This window comes from Pithys albifrons, chromosome 16 (genome assembly GCF_047495875.1).
Source record: "Pithys albifrons albifrons isolate INPA30051 chromosome 16, PitAlb_v1, whole genome shotgun sequence".
Taxonomy (NCBI): domain Eukaryota; kingdom Metazoa; phylum Chordata; class Aves; order Passeriformes; family Thamnophilidae; genus Pithys; species Pithys albifrons.
The window spans coordinates 1042532-1062313 of NC_092473.1; the positions used below are offsets into that span (position 1 = coordinate 1042532).

At 56.8% G+C, this 19782-nt stretch overlaps 1 protein-coding gene across 1 annotated transcript; it reads left to right on the plus strand.

Annotated features, from left to right (window-relative positions):
* Positions 1 to 1579: 1579 nt before the first annotated feature.
* Positions 1580 to 16042, plus strand: PRR35 (proline rich 35). Its single transcript, XM_071571519.1, has 3 exons — positions 1580 to 1791; positions 12392 to 14099; positions 15112 to 16042. The coding sequence occupies exons 1-3, from the start codon at positions 1629 to 1631 to the stop codon at positions 16040 to 16042; spliced, it is 2802 nt and encodes a 933-aa protein (XP_071427620.1). The 5' UTR covers positions 1580 to 1628.
* Positions 16043 to 19782: the final 3740 nt, after the last annotated feature.

Sequence of the window (19782 nt, forward strand, 5' to 3'; positions counted from 1 at the left end):
ACCGGGGTTTCTCTGTGTCCCCGTGCACCGCGGGACACCCAGAGGCAGCAGGGAGTGGGATGTTGCAGCCCTCTGGGGGGACTGGAGTGCAGACTGTCCCTACTGAAGGGCTCAGAAATGTCTCCGCAAGACTCATGGCAGCAGATTCCAGAAGAAACCTGCGTGGGGGCTGCCCCCATCCCCTCCGGAATGCAGAGGCATCCACTCGGATGGAGTGAGGCAGCCGTGCTGCCCCCACCCCAGTTGTCCCCCTGCTCGCTGACCCGGGGGCGGGGGGGACAGCAGCCGGCTGCCTCGGGCCCCCCCCTCGCAGATGGCGTGGGCAGCCAGCACAGGTGGCCCTGCGCCACGGCAGATTGGGGCCGGCTGCCTGCCGAGTGCCCGGGTAGCGCTGCGTCCCTGCCACGGCTCGGGGACAAGAGCAGAGCCAGGCCCCCCCCGTGGCGCAGGGGGTGCAGAGCCAAGGGGGTCCCCACACTGCCGAGCCCGCTGTTGGACCCGGCGCTACAGCGCTGGCACCACAGCCCCGTAAAATAACACACCAGGGACGTGCACAGGTGACAGGGAGCTGGCGGGTCGACAGCGAGGCATGACACGGTGTCCCCTGACTCTGTCCCAAAGAGATGAGCTGGGCCAGAGCATCAGGCAGCTTTGGGAGGGTCCGATTTTCAGGAATTGCATTAAACAGCAGGAGCAGCACGATGCGGATGTCTGGGCTGGTCCAGCATCTTGAGAGGCGATTCTCAGGATACAGCTTCCCCCGGTCCTTCCAGAGCCAACGCACTGGTGGCTGCCAGGCACCCCAACTGGGCGGTGTGGGACTCGCTTCTAGGAGAAAAGGACCTCCAACGGAGAAAGGGGGATCTCTCTCCGTGGATGATGGTGCTCAGTCGTGCACAGGGATTCCAGAGCACAAGCTCCAAGGTGGGCATGGCATGGGTTGGTGGTGTCAGCTTCAGGGTGGGCACAGAGTGGGGATGATTGTGGGATGGTCTCTGCTAGAGGGAACACATCTTGTAGTGCAAAGGGGGATCTTGATGTGGAGATGTGGTGCAGGAGCTGTCAGGGCAAGGGTGGTAGCTTGAGCAGGTAAATCATTAGTGCAGGAGAAAACCAAGCTGGCACCCTGCCCATCACTCGTCGATAGGAAAAGTTGATGTTGGAAAGGGAAATTTCATGTCTAACCTTCCCCTCCCTCCTCTGCCTCCCCCTCGGGGGCAGAGGGTTGGAGCAGGGAGCCAGCCCGGAGCCACGCACGCACCCAGCCCCAAACCAGCCTCTTGCCGAGCACGTTCTCTTCCAGCCCAGCTGGTTTTGCTCCCAGCCTGCTCCGTCTGTGCACATTAAAGCTTTTTCTAGGTCTGAACTGCTTTTGGCAAGCCAGGCTCCTGTTGGTCCCCACCACCCTCCCCATGGCTGCTCCCCCCGATCCTTTCCCCGTCTGGCTCCCGCTCCCCCTCCCCGGTCGAAGCCCTGCCAGGGACATGGCAAATCAGCGCGAAGCCTGCGGGGCAAATCGGTACAAATGAGACCAAGCAAGAGGGTGGGGAGGGACGGCGAGGGGGGGATGACTCCTGGGTTGGCGCTTCTGTTGCCGAGTTTGATGTTTCCTGCAAACAACCCTGTAAATGTTCAGGAGCGGCTTCGGACATCACCTGTCCCCCGGCTCGGCAGGGTCTGGGGACGCCGCGCCCCAGACGGAGGGACAGCCCTCACCCCACTCCCGCAGCCTCCCCGCAGCCTCCCGGGCCTGCGCAGGGCCCCGGCCGGGACGGGGGAAGGGGCCGAGCTGTAAGTCCTGACATTTCAATCTGTTTTGGGGAGGGATGGAGTGGGCGGAGGGTGGAAGGTGCTGAAGGCAGCAGAGGGTCTCACTGCGGGTCTGGGCAGGGAACGAAACCCACCAAGGCACTGGAGGGGAAAACATTCCCACTGTTAAAACCTGCCTTCTCCTGCCAGTTTTGCACTCTCCCAGATAATTTCCCAGGCATCTGGTGGTGCCAGGGAAGCCCAGTGCCACACCGGGCTTGGCCGGGAGCAGGAGCCAGTACCCGGACGGGGGATGTGTGACTCTTCTGGGTGCAGGGAGGCGACTGTTCCCAAGGGATGCTCTTTGATCCCGCTCTGCAGAGTCTTCGCAAGCCGTGTAACTCCTGCTTATTAAAGGCACTCGGCACCGGGGAGGTCATATGGGGCCTTTCTGCTTGGGTTGCTCTTCTAATGACACGTCCGACTGCCTTCGCCGGGATTTGCTCACGCGAGTCTCTGACAATAGAAAGTTTGGGGAGGATTTTGGATGGTTTCCCCACCACCGTGTGTGGTGAGGGGCAGAGGTCTAGACGACTGTTCTTCCCACTGAAAAACGGAACCATACGTCGGGAAAAGTGGACTAGCCTGGGAGGACACAGAAGGCAGGATAATTTGAACGTATTTACCTCTTTGTGTTTTTATAATAATAGAGATCAGTGGGTTTCTGCAGGTTTAGAGATGTGATGAGTATTTGTAATTGTGAAAAAGAAATACAAACCAGGGGAAGGGCAAAATTTAGCAGTAACATAGTTTTAGCTTATTGTCCATACTTTTTTCTTTCTCTAAATCCTTCTTAATGGAAGTGAAAACTAAACTGAGCTGTTGAATTGTCAGAGGAGATGAGTTACTGAAATGCTTAATGGTGTCAGCTAGTGACATACTTCCTCATGCCAGAGGATGTGTGTTTGTAGGAATTTTGGGAATTAAATCAAAAGGTCACATAACAAGGAACAGTTCACAGCAGTCAGAGGCTTCTTTAAAAAAGAGACAAGGAAATCAAGTCAGTAAGGCCCAGCTATGTATCAAGGTGGCAGCAAATCCTGGGACTGGGACGGGGACAGTATTGGGGCACCCACTGGGTGCTGCCTTTTTGGTCTCATGGAGCTACCCTGTTCTTCTCCCTCCTCCACGAGGATTTGGGTTCCCCTCTGTGGAAATCCGGGATGGGAGGTTGTGAATATGTCACCCCACATTGGTCTTCTTACCCTTTCCTGGAGTCTCCACGGAATTTCAGAGCCCTGCCCATTCCAGAGGCAATGGAGGGGACCTCGGTTAGAGGGGGATACAGAAATCCCCCCCTCCTGCACAGGCGTCTCGGGGGCTGTCACAGCATCTCCTCCCGGCGCCTGCGGCGGTGCCGGCACCGGGAATTGCGGGAACGCGGCCGTTCCACGCGGTCCTGCGGCGCAGAGCAGGTTAACGAGCTGCATTCCCGTTTCATGCACCACTAATAACATCCCTGCCTCGTCCCGGTGGCTTTGCCTCGGGCCGTTGTTGCTCCTCCTGGTCATCCCTCGGCCAGTACAGACCTCGCTGGGCGATTTGGTGGCCAAGTGCTACCCGCCCGCTCGGCATCTTCGCCTCCGGCTTCAGCGACGTCCCTCGGCTCCCATTCCCGTGCTGCAGCACAGGCACTGCCGGGATTTGGGGGCGAAGGAGCTGGAAGCATAGGGAGGAGACAACCAGGCAACATCACCCTCGATGCGCATTAAAAACCCAAGAAAACACCACTCTTGAGGACCAGGCAGAAGGCAGAGAGGTGCCCACTGCCCGCAGTCACAAACGCTCCTGCCCAAGAATAAACATGCATTTTGAGACTAAATACGTGTTTTGGAGAGAAATCTGCCAGCACAGAAACTGCAAAGAGACGTGATGTGCTGCCTGATGTGCTTGGGGTGCCCACAGACCAGCCTCCTCCCGGGGCCGTGTCCCTCCTGATTCTCCCCTCTCTGCTGGGAGCGTGGGATCCCTCAGGAACAATCTGAGCTTCTCTCCTGAAGGGTTTGTGGTGTCCCAGCCTGCTGGCCCGAGTATGCCAGCCCTGTATGAGGTCTTTTGGCTCAGCTCTTCCACCTTCCCTGGAGTCCATCCCAACCAGCGTTTCTGCTCTGCTATTTCCCCGCTGTTCTCAAGCTCTCCCAGCCAGTGTTAAACAGCTTCTCCTTAGTTTTATTTAGCATGTGGAGCTGCTTGTGCTCACCTAAGGATGGGGAGGGAGAAACAGGGAAAAATTCCTAACAGAGACCATTTTGAAATGGGTTTTAGAGTGGGCTGGGTTTCACTGGTGTGGTCACCAAACTTGTTCCAGATTGGCAAATCAAGCCCCTCAGTTTATTTTATTGTCTTTTACCCTGACCATACTGAGTCCTTTGCAGGTGGCAGTTTCTTGGTGGCTGGTTAGACTTTGTCTTAACTGAAATGTCTCCCTCGTGGCTCCATCCTAAATCACTGGCTGGATTCAGAGCTGGGAGCCTGCAGGCTGGTGCAGGGCTAAGCTCATGTTTCCTTGGGGCCCAGCATTGCCACAGCCCCTCTTTATCTAGAGATGGTTGAAATCACAGCCTCATCTTGGCCATGTTTTGGCTAAAAAAAGTTCTGTCCTCTCACAGGAGAGGGACAGGGGGATCTTTGGGGATTGCTCTGGAAGAGCCAGGGTCCCAGTCAAGGAAAAGAAGGGGTGTGCTCTGTCTGTGACAAGGTCTGTTCCCTGTGACCTATGGTCTCCTTTCTGCCCTCCCCTGCACACCTGGACTGGCAGGAGGGTCCAAAAGGACAAAAGGAGTAAATGAGTGTGTCTGCAATCAGGCCCTTATCCAAGGGATGCACCAAGGAAGAGTCTTTGGCTGAACAGGGCAATCCCAAATGAGGGCTGGGTGGCTGCCACCTGTGACACTCTGCTTGGGAAGTCCCTGGGGAAACTCAGTACCAGCTCAGAAAGTCCCAAAAGAGCCAACTGTGGGACAGCCAAGCAATCCTTGGGCACGTCCAGCTCCATCCCAGACTCTTCTGAGATGGGCAGAGGCCCCTGTAGGGACACAACAGCCCCTGGCTTGAGGTGTCCTGTGGCACAAGTGGCTCAGACACATCAGCGAGCAACCAGAGTGAGCCAGATGTGTTCTCTGGGACAGCTGTGAGCCCTCCTTGAAGTCCTTTCTATCTTCGTGAAGGGTGAGAAAGTGCCAGGGTGAATTTACTGGGGCTAAATCGTGTCAGAGCAGTCTGACTGCTGTGAGGAGATGACTCACTGCCTGGATGCAGGGAGACAAAGGGGTGCTGTTTAAGGGACCTTAGCAGGGTCCTTGACATGGCACCTGCAGTACCTTCATGGCCAAATCGGAAATGTAAAGACATGCTGGGTCAAAAACTGGTTGTACTGGCAAGGCTCAATGGGTTGTGCTGAACCAGAGAAGGTGCAGCTCCCAACTGGAAAAAAGGGCTGGCAGGGACCTGCCAGAGCTCAGTGAAGGGAATGGCAAAGTCCTGGTCTGGGATGGAGCAACCCCAGCAGCAGGGCATGGCCTGGGCCAAGGGGCTAAAAAGCAGTTTTGCAGGAGAGGACCCACGTCCATGACACGAGCAGAGCCAGAGCATTGTCTGCTGAGAACTGGAGAGGAGAGGGAAAAGCCCTGAAGGTAAAAGGAAGCATTGGATGTGGACATGGAGACAGGGAATGGTGAGGGGAATGCCTATGATGTCCTTGTGTGCAGCCCCTCTCCTGTAGCAGGGATAAGTGAGGACAGAGCCATGGACACATCCAGGAGCAGGAGACACTGGGCTGCAAGGCAGGAGCTGGGCAGGCAGAGGAGGAGGGAAGATGCTTTGCTCCTGTTACCAAAGGAAATCAAGTGAATTTGAACTGAAAGAAAGTGCATGTTCTCATTGCAAGAGGGACTGATGTGGTGGTGAAGGACTCCTGGGCAGCAAGTACAAGAATGGCAGGTCTATCCTGGGAGAGAGTTCGGGATGTGAGAAAGGTTTTATCAATATGGGAACCTTTGGCCACATTTGGTGTCTCTTAGGAGACTTGAAAAGAGCTGAGCTTTGCTAGGCCAGCAAAAGCAAAGCAGAGGTCACCTTCCTTTCTCAGCATTCCCATTCCAAGTGCATTTAAGGAGTGTGAACTGCCCACTGATAAGTGGAAAGCAAAGAGGAGGGGAATGTTTCTAAATGTTGGTGCTGAGGAACTGGGCTGCAGAAGCTTGGGAAGATCATGGAGCTGATGGGGCAGCAGGTGACAAAAAGCACCTGGTGTGGCAGAGCTCATAGTTTGCAGAGAAGGTGGCAGAAGAAGGGGCATACCCAGGCTGTGCTCCCCATGGGGCAGACACACCATCTAATGTCTGTGTCCACACTGAGGACACTCACATGGCTTGGTCTGTGGTGGAAGGGTACACAATCACCTTTCCCTCTATCCAGCTGCACATTTTCATTTGGAGATCGATGTTGTCTTCACAGATTTGGAGGTCAGTTTGCCACCGAGCTGCTGACACCATGGCTGGGAGCCTGTGGTCTCCTGGGGCTCCATTAGCAGGTAGAGCGGAGGTGGAGGAAGTTGTAGGAAGCTCCCACAGTGGGCCTGGGCACAAGCTTGTGCAGGTGGTTGATATAATGTGGAGAGACAGTCTCACATCTCCTCGCCAGGACCTGCCTCTTCCCCTGAAGGGCTCACGGCAGGAAAGGCTGTGGGAGGAAGGCTGCTTGTGGTGGAGCACCCTCGTGTCTCTGGAGAGTAGCCTGGAGGCTGTGACGGCCTGATCTCATCTCTCCAGGAGCCTGTGAGTTGTGTTGTGAGTGTCACAGGCAGAGGCGATGACTCCAACCCATCACCACTTGGTTGAATGCTTTTCACGGGATGTTGGGGTTGCCCCAGGGAGCCTTCAGGCTTGGTGAGATTTAGGGACAGATAGGTGCTTTATGGGGATGGAGGCATGAGGAGCAGCATCTTGGAAGAGCTGAGACTGAGTAACACAGCTTGAACAAGTGCACAAAAGGGACAAGATTTTGACTCAAAATTAGGGAAGACTTGTATGTGTGAAGGTGCTGTGGCTCTGGCACATGGCAAGGAGTAATTTCATCATGTGGCTGAAGGACACCCCAAGGCTGGGCAGGAGATGCCAGACAGCCTGTAATTCCAAAGACAGCAATGCTTACAAAGATGGAACCACCTCGTGTCTGGGCTGGGCTTTGGGGCTGCAGGTGGTCCTCACCAAAAGCCATCTGCAAAGAGAACTGAGCTGTCCCATCCAGAAATTCCAGATCCCTCCAAATGTTGGAAACTCAAAGGTTGGGAACTCAAATGCCATCAAGATTTGCAGTCTATGACTCTGACTTTGGCTTGCCCTGGGATGTGAAGCACATGGTTTGGTGACCCCACATATGGAGACACAGAACAGGTGATGAAGAACCCTCGGAGCAGCAGAGCCATGCTGAGCAATAGGATGTGGGTCAGCCTCTGGCCTCACATACACGGATATGGTGGGTGGACAGACAAGGAAAGATTGGCAGTTTGGGGCAGATGGGAAACCCCAGGTTTTTCTGAAGATGTTATGTGGTTTGGGGAAGAGATTTTGGTACAACAATTGAGATCAAGCCAGAAGAAGGCACCGCTGGAGGTGGGAATAATTTCAAAGCTGCCGATGTAGAGACCCCAAAGGGTCATGGCAGGTTGGCCTGACACAGTCACTCCCACAGTAGTCGGGGAGGTGCAGAGCTCCCAACCCCAGCAGCCGAGCTTCTCTCCTCTTGCTGAGTGCCTGCTGCTTTGCCATGGCCAATTGCCTTCATCCCAACCTCCGATAAGCGCTTAAAAGCTCAAAATACACAACCCCAGGCTATGAAAACGAAAAGGGACCCGATAGCCGCTAATAGCCGAGCAGCCCCTGCGGCAAAAGCGGATTGTAGGGAAGTGGTTTGCATTGATCGGTGGCTCCCCGCCGCCACCCGCCCTCTCCCTGCCCGCCTGCTCCAGCCACAGCGCTGGCAAAAACGGGATAAAACCCCACGGGAAGTGCCAGAAGTCCAGTTGATGTCAGCAACGGAATGGTTTGTAGGGTTGGTGTGAGATCCCATTAAGGTGCCATTCTGCTCCCCACTGTCCTGTCCTGTCCTGGTCATCAGGGCAGCACGTCCCTGGGGTGGCCATTACTGTGGACGAACAGCAGTGCTGGGATCATGGACTGCAGTGATGCTGAGCCCCGGGATTATGAGGGACCCGGAGAGCCCACAAAGAAGCAGCTGGTGGATGCAGAAGCAGAGAAGAATTGTCCCTGTGGTTGGTGCTGGAAGTGCAGGGCATCACTAATGAATTCCCACCCAGGGTAGGACCAGCTCATGAGAGAACACAGGAGCTCTCGGCTGCAGGATGAGGTGGGAGGAAGGTGGTTCATCGCAACACTGAGTGGAGAAGAACTTCATTGCCTTTCTTGAGCCCCTTCCTCCATGTCATATCCTACAGCCATCTGGGGAAGGCTGAGGGCAGCCAATTTCCATGGGAGCGTTGCAGCTCCCTGGCAGCCTTCCAGTCAGCATTGAAGGACTCGGAGGTCAGTGGCAAAGGGAGGACATCACTCTGAGAGATGGGGTCTTTGTTGCAGCCAGAAAAGCTCTTGGAACTCTGTAAAAGCAGACTGGGACAAGTTCACATGCCCACCCATGGGTGGAAAGGACGTCAGGGATTGTTTGTGTTGGTACAGGAAACCCTCTGGGCTGAGCCTCTTCCTGCTGCTGCAGACCAGGAGGAGGCTCAGGAAGGGGTGAGGACTGGAAGGGTTTGGCCCCTTTTCCAGCCTCAGCCTGGAAAGGAGTTGGTGAAGCAGGGGTGGGACGGTGAGACATGTGGCTGGAGGGTGGACAGTGATCAGGGCTGCTGTTTCCACCAGTCAGAGACTTGGGAGGCATCAAATGAAAGTTGTGGGGACAACAGGCTTGGAAAGCTGGAGGATGAAGCTCTGGACAGGGTGCTCTGCTGCAGGATGCTTTGTAGGCTGGACAATTCCACAGCTTCGAGAGCAGCTCCTGCAGATTCAGAGTGGAAAGGGCCACTGCCAAGTGCTACATCCAGTGGCACTTGGTCTGCTGGGATGGCCAAGGGGTTAGGAAAATTGGAGTGGTCCTATAGATACTTGTCATACATCCAGGGAAACTGCTTTTGGCTGTTATTAGGGGCATGATGGACAACTGAGGTGATGTGATCCAGCTGCCCCGATGGTTTCATGCCCTTTCCTGCATCCCTGTGGCTGGAGACTAGACTGGGATTTTTAAAGCACTGGAGCACCGGGGACTGCAAATCTCTTTCCTGGGCATCTCTCCCCTCTTCCTTCCCTTTGTCTCTCCCTCTTTTTCCTCTCCCCTTGCCACTCGGCTCCCTCCACCGGAGCGTTCCCCTCCCGTCGGCGGTCCCGGGGCGGAGAGCTGGGATGCTGCAATTCCCAGGCACAGGTGCGCGGTCCCTGCCGCTCGCTGCCCCCGGGCACGGCCCCCCCGCCGCAGCTGACAGCCCACTGGAAATAATGTGTTGTGGCAGAGAGAGACTCAGCAGACCACGAAGATCTGCTGGTGCGGGAACTGCTCAGCAACCAGGAGCCACAACGCCTGTCTCCCGGCTCCGCAGGGCCTGATCCGGCTCTGGGGATGCCTCCGCTTCCCCGGAGTCTGCCCGGCTCACACGCAGGGCACCTTCCCACTCTCTCCCATCCTGTTTCTTTGCTCGTTCCCCTCCTCCCTTGCTGTTCCTCTCTGCAGCGTTAAGGAAGCGGAAGCAGCCAGACTGCCTGTCCCTACACGGGACATGTCCCTGCCATCCCCGCACCGCCGGGCACAGGAGGGGAACAAACGGCTTTCGCAGCAGCCTTGGAGGAGGAGGATCAGGTGTGCAACAATGGAACAACCAGTTCCAGTCTTCCAGCAAAGATTTAATCTGCCTCTGGCATGTAAACAGCAAATGTTTGTTCAACTGACCTGCAAACAGGCGACGTGCATCGCGGCGGGGCCGAGGCGCCCGGCTGCCCGCTCTGCCGCGCTTCGTTCCTTGCCCTCTAGCAGGGTGACACGGGGCAGAGCACCAGGGACAAGCGGGTCCAGGATGCCCGGGGCACCCCGGGCTCGGTGGCTGGAGCCAAGGAACGATGCTGAGAGGGATCCCATCGCGCCCAGCTGCTGCTGCATCGCTCCCCCGAGCACCGCAGCGATGCGGAGCGCTCCCGGCTCGCGGGCGAGCGGCACACACGCCGTATCTGAGGACTGGAGGACAAGCGTGTCCCTGCAGGCAGGGGGGACCCGAGCTCCGCCTGCGCATCCCACTGCGGTGGGAGAAATCAGCCTTGGCTGCTGCAGGTCAGATCTGCACCCCCGGGGCTCCCCTCGACCCCCGGGGCACACGAGTGCGTTACAAGGGGACATTTTGGCCCGTTTTCCGCATGACCAGATCGTAGCAGCACGGTCGGGTCTCAGTTCAGTCCACACGTGGGCGTGCAAAGGGCTGTCCCCAAGCCCTGCCTGCAGCTCAGCCTGGCCCGGGGAAAGTCACAGCATGGCTCGTTCCCTGTCCCCATGGCAGGTGGAAAATACTTTCTGCTGTTTGATGGTGAACCTCGGAAGGAAGTAGGAAAGGGTTCTGTGCGGGTAATTCCCTCTTCCATCACACAAATGCTGTCACCATGCTCTCAGAGGGGAAGGTGATGCCCACTGGTGCCCGTGGTGAGGAGAGTGGGCAGTGGAGCATGGGGCATGACCCCAGGGCCACTGGTATTCCAGGCTGCAGCCAGAGCATCCATGAGTACATGGAGTGGGATGCTCAGTGAAGTCAAGGCTGTGGGGTTGTGTGGAAAGCAGCAGCCCCAAGGATGGGGGCTCACCGAGGGGCGCAACAGGGACAGGGATGGGGACCGTAACGAGGCCAACATGCCAACCCAGTCTCTGGTTTGGTGCTGCTGCATGAGCCCCTTCCCTGCCCATTCCACTCTGCTCTGAGTTCCTTGGCACTGCTGTGCTGCTTCCCCTGCCCTGGGAGCTGCAAAGCTCCCTCCAGCCCCACGGGGAAGTGCCCCAGACCATGAGCAGGAGGATGTGGGGTATGGCTGGGCACTGTGCAGGCTGGTGGGCAGCAATGCCTGTTGCAGGGGCTGTCAGGTCCTTGAGCCACTGCCCGGACCTGTCCCCAGGCAGCTCCTTGTCCCAGCTGCCCAAAGCAGCAGACACACATGCTCTTTCCCTTCCCATCCTCCTCCTTTCCCCCAAAAGCCAGGGAGCAGATTGTTTCCCAGAATGGCTCCAGCTGCCACATTGGTGGAAATCTGCAGCTGCTCCTGCCCACTCCTTCCCGGGCTCTGCATCCCCACACCAGGCTGGCTGTGGGGTCTCCTGGGGGAGTGCTCTGCCCTGGGACCTGCTGTGGGGGGAAGGATTTAGCTCCTGAGAAATGAGCCCCAGACCCACAGAATGTGCCCTCAAGCTTGCTGTCCTCCCCAGGAGAAATGCAGGTTTTGTTCTGAGATGCTGGCAAGTTCCTCCAGGGCAAAGCTGTGTCTGGAGGAGTGACACAGGCCCTGCATCGATGTTGGGTGCCCCATGACTGCTTGGCCATCTATGGAGGAGCCCAGTTTCATGGGCATGGAGGCTGTGCAGGTCTGGCTTCTCTGGGGCATGAGGAGTCAGAAGGCTCTGCCCCCGTGCTTACTCCCAGAGCTGGTGGGGGAACAGGCTGTGGGACAGATGTGATCCTGCTTTCCCCAGGAAGGTTGTGGTGGGAAGCACAGAGGGGACAGTCCAGTGTCAGGTCTCTGCTGGGGATGTTGCCTGGACATTTCAGTCTTGGGGAAGGCACCTGGAAGTGGAGCAGTGTAGTTTAGCCTGGTTTGGTTTTCAGGCTGGATTACCCGTGTTGTGGCACAGGACAATGTTGGTCCCACACAGCCAGGGAGGCAGGACTGCTGTTCCAGCCCTAACACCCAGATCCAGGCATTCAGTCCACAGCCTCTCCCATCTAGTCTGTCCATCCAACTGCCCTGTTTGCACCTAGAACACACTCTCAAGTGCAGGGTCCCAAGTCTCTGCATTTGGCCCAGCTCTCCACCAGCTTTGGTGCCAGAGCTTTGGAACACCTTGGCTGGGTCTAGAACTGCAGTACCCCAGGATAAGGCAAAGCCATACAGGTTTGTGCCCAGCACAGTGTTTGGGTTTCTATGCTTTTCTCTTTCATTTCTTGCCCTTAGCAGGGAAACTCCCTGGGCTGGGCTGGAGCTGCCCCAGGGAGGCTCCAGCTGGGCAGGAAGGTCACCTGGGTGCCTCAATGTCACCTCGAGCTGGTTTAGCTCCAACGCCATTAATAGTGTTTGTTTTCCTTTTCCTCTGGAGTGGTTTGAGAGATGAGGGTCAGCATGAGAATAGGATCAGCATGTACAGGAATACCTGTAGGGTTTGGGCAAAAATTCCATCACTGGCCTGGGTTTCAATCCCAAGCATGGGATCTCCAGACTGAGGTCCCAGAAGCTCTGGTCTCTGGGGTCAGGTGATGCCCACGGAGCAGAGCCATCCCCCTGGGGAGCTGCAGGCACAGCTCACCACCTCCATGCTGTCCTTCTTCCAGGTTATACAGCGCTTCAAGCAGAGGTGTGGGAAGATTCATACACTGTGCCCCTCTGTTCCCACAAGGAGCTGTCTCCAGGCACCATCACCATGTCCAAGGACGACGTGGGCTGCAAGCTGACCTCGGTGTACAAGCACAAGGAGAGGAAGCCGAAGAAGCCTCACTACATCCCGAGGCCATGGGGCAAACCCTACAACTACAAATGCTTCCAGTGCCCCTTCACCTGCATGGAGAAGTCCCACCTCTACAACCACATGAAGTACAGCCTGTGCAAGAACTCCCTGTCCCTCCTCATCGAGTCGGACTGGCCCTACAAGAAGGGGAACCTGCTGCACCCGGAGCTGCGGCTGCTGCAGGCGGCGGAGCCCTCGCGCCCGCGCGGGCGCAGGGACGAGCAGGACACCTGCGACTCCTCGGCCACCATGGCAGGGCTGGGCCGGAGCAAGCAGGCCTCTGGCAGGGATGGCCATGAGGACAAGCCAGGGGTGGAGATCCTGCCTGCTGAAGGGGCTGGGGAAGAGGGTGGCCAGTTCCAGGAGGAGGAGGAGGATGTTGCAGGCCTGCTGAGGGAGATGGATGCAGGGCAGAAGAAAGAGAAACCTGAAGAGGCAGGTTGCCAAGGTGACCCAGCTGAACCAGAAGTGAACACTCTGGTCTTTGGCTTCAAGAACAAGAGGGACAACAAACCTTGCAAGGAGGTGGAGCCCGATTTCATCATCACGGATGTCTTCTCTCTCAAGAACCATGTCATGAAAAGCAGGGAAATGGCCTCCCCTGACCTAGATGCTAAGCCAAAGCATTGCAAAGTGCCAAAGAAATGCCTGGCAAGCAGTGGGATCCTCATGGAACAGTGGAAGCTGGTGGCAAATGGCCAAAGGAGGAACACACCTGAGGTCTCCCCACCTTGTACCGACAGCAACATCATCCCATGCTACCCCCCTCCAGCCTACAGTGACTACCATGAACCTCAGGGGCTGAACCTCTCACTGCTGGGTATCAACTACCCACTAAACCCCAGTCTCTTCTCCTACCTGAGCCCCACAATGGCCAACAGCATGACAACACACCCACACTTGGCTCAGCTGCCCTTCCTGGCCTCCACAGCCCAGCTGATGCACCCCAACCCCTCCCACTTCCAGCCTCTGCAGAGTCCCGAGCGCTCAGCTTTCCTTCCCCGCTTTTACTACCCCTTGCTCTTCGAGCACACCTTTGGGTCCACAGAAAGCAAAATGTCCTCCAGCAAGCCAGACACCCAGCAGCTGGTGGGCTCAGTCATGTCCACACCAGCCCAGGCCAAACCTTCCAGCGAGCCAACCAAACCTGGGCAGCTGAAGGTACCTGTCTTGAAGACGGGTTTTCCTTGGTCCAAAGGTGTCCGGGAGGAGCCAAGCTCTGAGCTCAGCCACCCTGCCATGCTGGGGCAGGAAGAAGAGGAGAAATGGCAGTCCCAGGAGAAGGAGAGCAACCCAGCTTTGGGCCTCAACAACCTACGCAAAAAGCCAGCCACTGACATCTACCAAACCATGATGGGGACGCAGGACGGCGCTTTCACACACGGCGGCGTCCGGAAATCCGAGTTGCCAGTGATGACCCATCTGGAGACCAGCAGCCCTCCAGGAAACCAACTGAAGAGGAAGTTCCCTGTCAATGGGCTGGATTTGATAGGACCTGAGAGAATGATACCTGGAAAACTCAGCTACCAGGGCAGGTAAGGTGCCTGTGATTTCTCTGCTTCTTCCTCATAGCTGGTTGACCTTAAACATCATCTTCATACCCTGTTGTATTACTGATCCCCCCACTAATCCATGAGATGATTCCCAGAGGGCTGAGCACCATCCAGGCTGGTGGTCCACACCAGTGCCCCCTCAGAGCAGGACTCCCTGCCCTCCAGCTGTGTCCCAGCACCTGGGCTATGTCACACTTGATGTCCCTTGCTTTCCCCTGTTTTACATAGTACAGAGGTGATGTGTTGTCTGTGCAGTGTGGACTGTGCTCCCCAGGCCTCAGGAAAGCTCCTCTTATGTCCCCAGATATCCCAGGTTTGCTGGAACAATCATTGCCTATTTTTAAACATACCCATTTGCATTCCTTTGATTCACCTTCTGGTTTCAAAGCCCAGAAGGAGGGTCACGTTGCCAAACATTTCCTTTTACCTGGGGCTAGAAATGTGCACAGCTCCTTTAAACAGAATTTCACTTCCTCCCATGGTTGTGCAAGTCCAGCTGTAGCTCCAAGAAAAATGTCACAGTAAACCCACTGCTTTGACACCAGGAAGAGCTTTCTCTGGAGAAGCTCTCCATGGTTTTTTATCTCCACCTGCCCTTTCCCTGTTCTCAGGCTGGCTGGAGACATCCCCTCCAACTGGGCCTTTAGAACTGTGGGATAGTCATTTCCATCAACATTCTCCAGTGCTTCAAGCAGAGGGAAAATCCAGATTTGGCCAGCTGAGGTGGGATCAGCACCATCTCTCCAGGCTGGTCTCTCCCTTTGCCGGTGGGTCTCATGAAATAGCGTGTGTCAGGGTTCATCCTCCTCCTGGGAAAACAATGCCAGTAACAGGTCCAGTCAGGGCTCTGCACGCTCCAACCAAAATCCTTCCTGGAAGGGCCTCATGCTGGCAGCAGCCAGTGGAGGAACCCTGGCTGAATCTGGCATTGGACATATGCCCAGGCACTTTCCTGTCCTTTTCCCTACTGATTGTATCCACTTACTCTCTGCAGTGGTTCAAGGGCCAACCCTGGCCACATTGCCAAGGCCCTGGACCACTGGCACACAGAGGTCCTCGTGGGTCAGGCCGAGGAACCAGAGAGGGGCAATGACACCGAAGTCCTTCCTGCTGCGGGTGCTGACCCGGACCACGGGCCCTGCAAGCAGAGCAGACCCCAAGAGACCTCTGCCACCGTGACAGACTCTGAGGCCACAACGATGCTCATCGGGGACCTGTCCAAAACCTTAGAGGAGTACCAAGAGGTGGAGAAGAAACTGTCTGATCTGGCAAAGGAAGACACCCCTGGGCAAAAAGAGCTGAGGGACCAACTGGTCAAAATCCGAAGGGAGCTCTACCACATCCACCAAGCGCTGGAGAAAGCCACCAAACCCCACGAGGGGCCGCTGGACCTGTCAGTGAAGCGATCCTCAGAAGGTCTGGAGAAGGTCCAGCCAGCCAAGAAGGAGCCCTGCAACATGAGCCTGGGAAGTGAGAAGCTCCATGGCAAAGACCAAGGGCCCTTCAGCAAATGTCCGGCCATGGGGGAGGCTGGAGACGGGGAGGGGCTGCCCAGCTGCCTGCTCGAGGCTGAGAACAAAACCATTGACCTGCTGATCAAGATGAGCCGCTCCGAGAGCCTTCGTGCATCCTGCGAGGCGCCGCTGGGCGCCGTCATCAAGGCGGAGGTGCTGCCACTGTCGGTGCCGCTGGAGCTGCGGCACGTCATGGAGCCCTTCTACAGCCGCACCACCAAGTGCGAGGCCGACTCCAGCGTCCTGCTCTGCTCCGACGGCAGGGCTGGCACTGCCCAGGGCCCGCAGGTCCCGGTGGCCACTGAGGACGGGCCCCTGGGCTGCCGTGCTGGGCAGCGCTCCCTGTCCTGCAGCCTGCCCGGCGACACCGACACCATGTGTGTCCACAGCCCTCTGCATGCCGACCCCTAAATCCACCTGGATTGAAAGCTCCTGGATCTCACTGACCACCTCATGCTTCACCTCTGCAGTGTCCCACCTTGCCACTCCTCCTCTTCCCCATGGGTGGAAGCCCAGCCGCTGCCTGGCTGCAGCCACATGGCTGGGGTTCCAGCCAGCTCCCCCTGGACGACTCCACAAGGTGTAAAAATCCAGTCCCTGTCCTCTCCCAGTGTCACAGACAGGTGCTGCTGGGCTCTCCGTGCTCCACAGCCTCATCACCCTGCTCCTGGAGCTCTCTTCCAGAGGGAAGTCTTCAGCGGGCAACAACAGAAAACTGCTAAAAAGCATGAGGCTTTCAGCAAAAGGCTCACCCAACCCTCTCATCAGGGACACTCAGGGACATTTGCCACCCAGCTCCCATAATCTGCAGACAGGGGACTAAAGAGGGCCAAGCCTCGGTCCAGGTTGTGCTCAAACAGACCATGGCTGTCACCTGGTATGAAGCAAAGACACAGTGGCTTCATCCCATGGAGGTTGGAGGGTCCCAGCAGGGATTTGGATGCACAGCTGGACTGACCCAGAGGCCAAGTGCTTTCCACACTGTGGAGACAAGAACATCCTCCCAGGCACGACGACAAGGTGACATGGGGGCCACCTTGCCAGCTCCATGCCTGGGTCCTGAGCAATCCTGCCAGGGGCTGTTGCCATGTGTAGGGAACGCTGGGCTGTGGGGACTTGCTCCTGCCCACTGACCATCCAGGGCCTGGCTCCTCCTTTTGCCTTCACACTCCTTCAGCCCCTTGGCCCCTCTCCATGCAGACATTCCTCACAAAGGCCCTGATTCTGCAGAGTTCAGCTCCCAGGAGCTCCTGCCCACTAATCCTACACCCTCCCAATGATGGCACATGGGACAGCAAAATGGGTGAGCCATGAATCACACAGCCCAAGGGACAAAGACTCCAAAAACAACTGTGAAGGGACAAATGTGGCCTGTCCCAAACTGGAAGAACACTGAGCAGCCACCTCTGAAGCAGAGCACTGGGGAGTCACCCACTCAGGCAGATGCCTGATACTTGTGGGGTCACACTGGCCTTCCCAAAAGGCCACGTTCTCCCCCTGTTCACTGGGGGCTCCTGTGTCTGTTGAGCAGGCTGGGACTGACCACAGGGCAGTCACACCTCCCTGTCCCCCCCACCCTGCAGAGCAGCATCTGCCCTTGCTCAGGACGTCCCCATGCTTGGGCCAGGAATTCTTGGAGTCCCTCCCTCCAGTGCTCTCCTCATCCTGGAAAAAACAGGCACCCTTTCCTTCCCATCCACACTCCCTGTTCAGGACATGGTGGGGTGTCCTGGTAGCTCCCAGGGCCTTCACCGCCTTGACCTGGTGGCTTGTCCTTTGCAATGAGAAGCACTGAGATGGGGGGCAGGAGAGCAGAACAAAGGGGACAGTGACAAAGCCACAAATAAGGGACTGACACAGCACATCCAAGGAGCTTTAGATACCTTGGGTACAAAGTGGACAATCTCACAGTGGTGGCTTAAGAAGGCAAGGATTCCCAAGTACTTTGATGGACCCAGACAACAGGACCTTTGGACAAAGCTTCCACCTCATCAAAGGGGTTTATCTCCCACTGAAAGACTTTTCTTAAGGCACAGAAGCCTGTGAGGTTGTTGGGGCCTCTGAGGTTATTGGTCTCCCTGGAGTAAAGTGTGGGGCAGGGGAAGGGGAGCATTCAGGAGAGATTGCTCAGCTCAGCACTGTGGCCCTTTTGAACCAGCTCCTGATGGGCCATGTCCTGTTGCTTCCCAGTATGGCCCTGGCCCCACAAGGTCCAAGGGAAGGTCATGAGATGGCATCAGAGGAGACTCGGAGCCTGGGTGGGGAATCCCTGACCCCAGAGTCCAGGAAAGGTGGTGTTGGGCCTTTCTTCCTTGGTGTGAACCGTGCTGTCATCTCTGGATGGCAGAACACCACCAGCACAGCAGCCCCCTCCATATCAAGCACCTTGCTCACATAACCCACTCCCACCAGCCTCCCAGTCTCTCTCCAACCTCTGCTGCCACCCTATGTCCCCCTGTCACCCCGTGCCCCCCTGTCACCCCATGCCCCTCTATCACCTCATACCCCCTGTCACCCCGTGCCCCTCTCTCACCCCTCCTCCCCAGCTCCCTCACTCACACACCCCTGGCAGCTGCTGTCCCCATGCCAGCACCTCCCCATTCCTGTATCTCAGGGCTCCCTACTCTCCCCAGTCACCTTCTCTGTGCATCCTTCATGCCAGGACCCTCACCCAGAGCACAGCAGGGCACCCACAGGTACAATCAGGAAGTTGGAGTCCTGTTTTGCTGTGACATCCTTCCTTGCCCACCCAGCCTTTACCTCCTCTGAGGAACAAGATGTGAGGTCCCTCTGCCCCCTGGGAGCCCCACCTCCTCCCAGCTCCAAGCTTTTTTAGCAGATCTCCATTTGAACTCAGGCACTTTGGATGTCCAGAACACCAAGGGGTAGCTGAGCTCTGAGACCAGCAGCCCTGGCCTTTAGCAGGAGATCCCTGCCCAGACCTCCAGGCAGTGCTGCCTTTCACCCCTTTCTAGCTGAGATATTGCCTGCACACAGTCACCTCTCCCTCCCCAGGCCCTGACTCCATCCTGCTGCCCCGAGCTAGGATGCTGCCCTGCTCTGTGGTGCCCATGACTGGAGCTGGTGCCCACAGCCCTCACCACATCACTCGCCACCTCCCTCACCTCCACAGACAGCCGTGGGGCAGGAGGGAGTGGGGCGCTGATCACACAGTATTTATTGTTCACAGTTTTACGAATGTACAAAACAAAAACCAAACCATTAAAGGAAAAACCTCTGAGCAAGAGTACTGCTGTCTGCTTTGTTCTCCTTTCCTGGGAGCCCTTCCTACTCCAGATGGATCCTGCAGTGGTCCCATGGCACGGCTCTGCACCATGGAGCAATGCACTCCCAGGTTTTTGTGGTGCCAGGTTAGCCACCAGCAGGATGTGGCCAGATGTGGACTCCACGTGGTCAGATGTGGGGGCTGCATGTGGTCAGTATTTATGTGCATGGGTCTTGACCATTTCATTCTGCTGGATGAACACTGGGATCCTTTTAGCTTGTCCTGTCCTGGGGAGAGAGGCAGCCTATTATGTCTGACAGCAGACATCAGGAGGAGAAATGTCTTCACAGGAGCCACAAGGGTCCTAATTCATAGAATCATAGAATTCAAGAAAAGTTTGGGTTGGAAGGGACCTTGAAATTCATCTCATCCCCCACCCCCGTCATGGGCAGGGACACCTCCCACTAGACCAGGTTACTCCAAGCCCTGTTCAGCCTGGCCTTGGACACTTCCAGGGATGGGGCAGCCACAGCTTCTCTGGGCAAACCTGTGCCAGGGCCTCCCCACTCTCAAAGGGAAGAATTTCTTCCTAACATGCACTCAACCTACTCTCTCTCAGTTTGAAGCCATTCCCCTTGTCCTGTCACTACAATTCCTCCTTCGGGAGTCCCTGCACATGCACAGAGCCTTTTCCTTCCATCTCCACTGACAATCTACCGTGGCTGGGCCTCGAGGCTGCAGCACCAAACCCCAAGTCCTGGTGCAGGGCAGAGCAGAGAAGGGTGTTATGTCACATCCCATGCCCCCAGTGCCACCCTGTTGCTCAGCCTTTGCACCTTGTCCCCAGGGGTTTTGGTGGCACCCCCAGAAGGGCTGGCACCCCCCTGCTCTGCCATGGCTCTCCAAGGCAGGAGAGCCCCCTGCC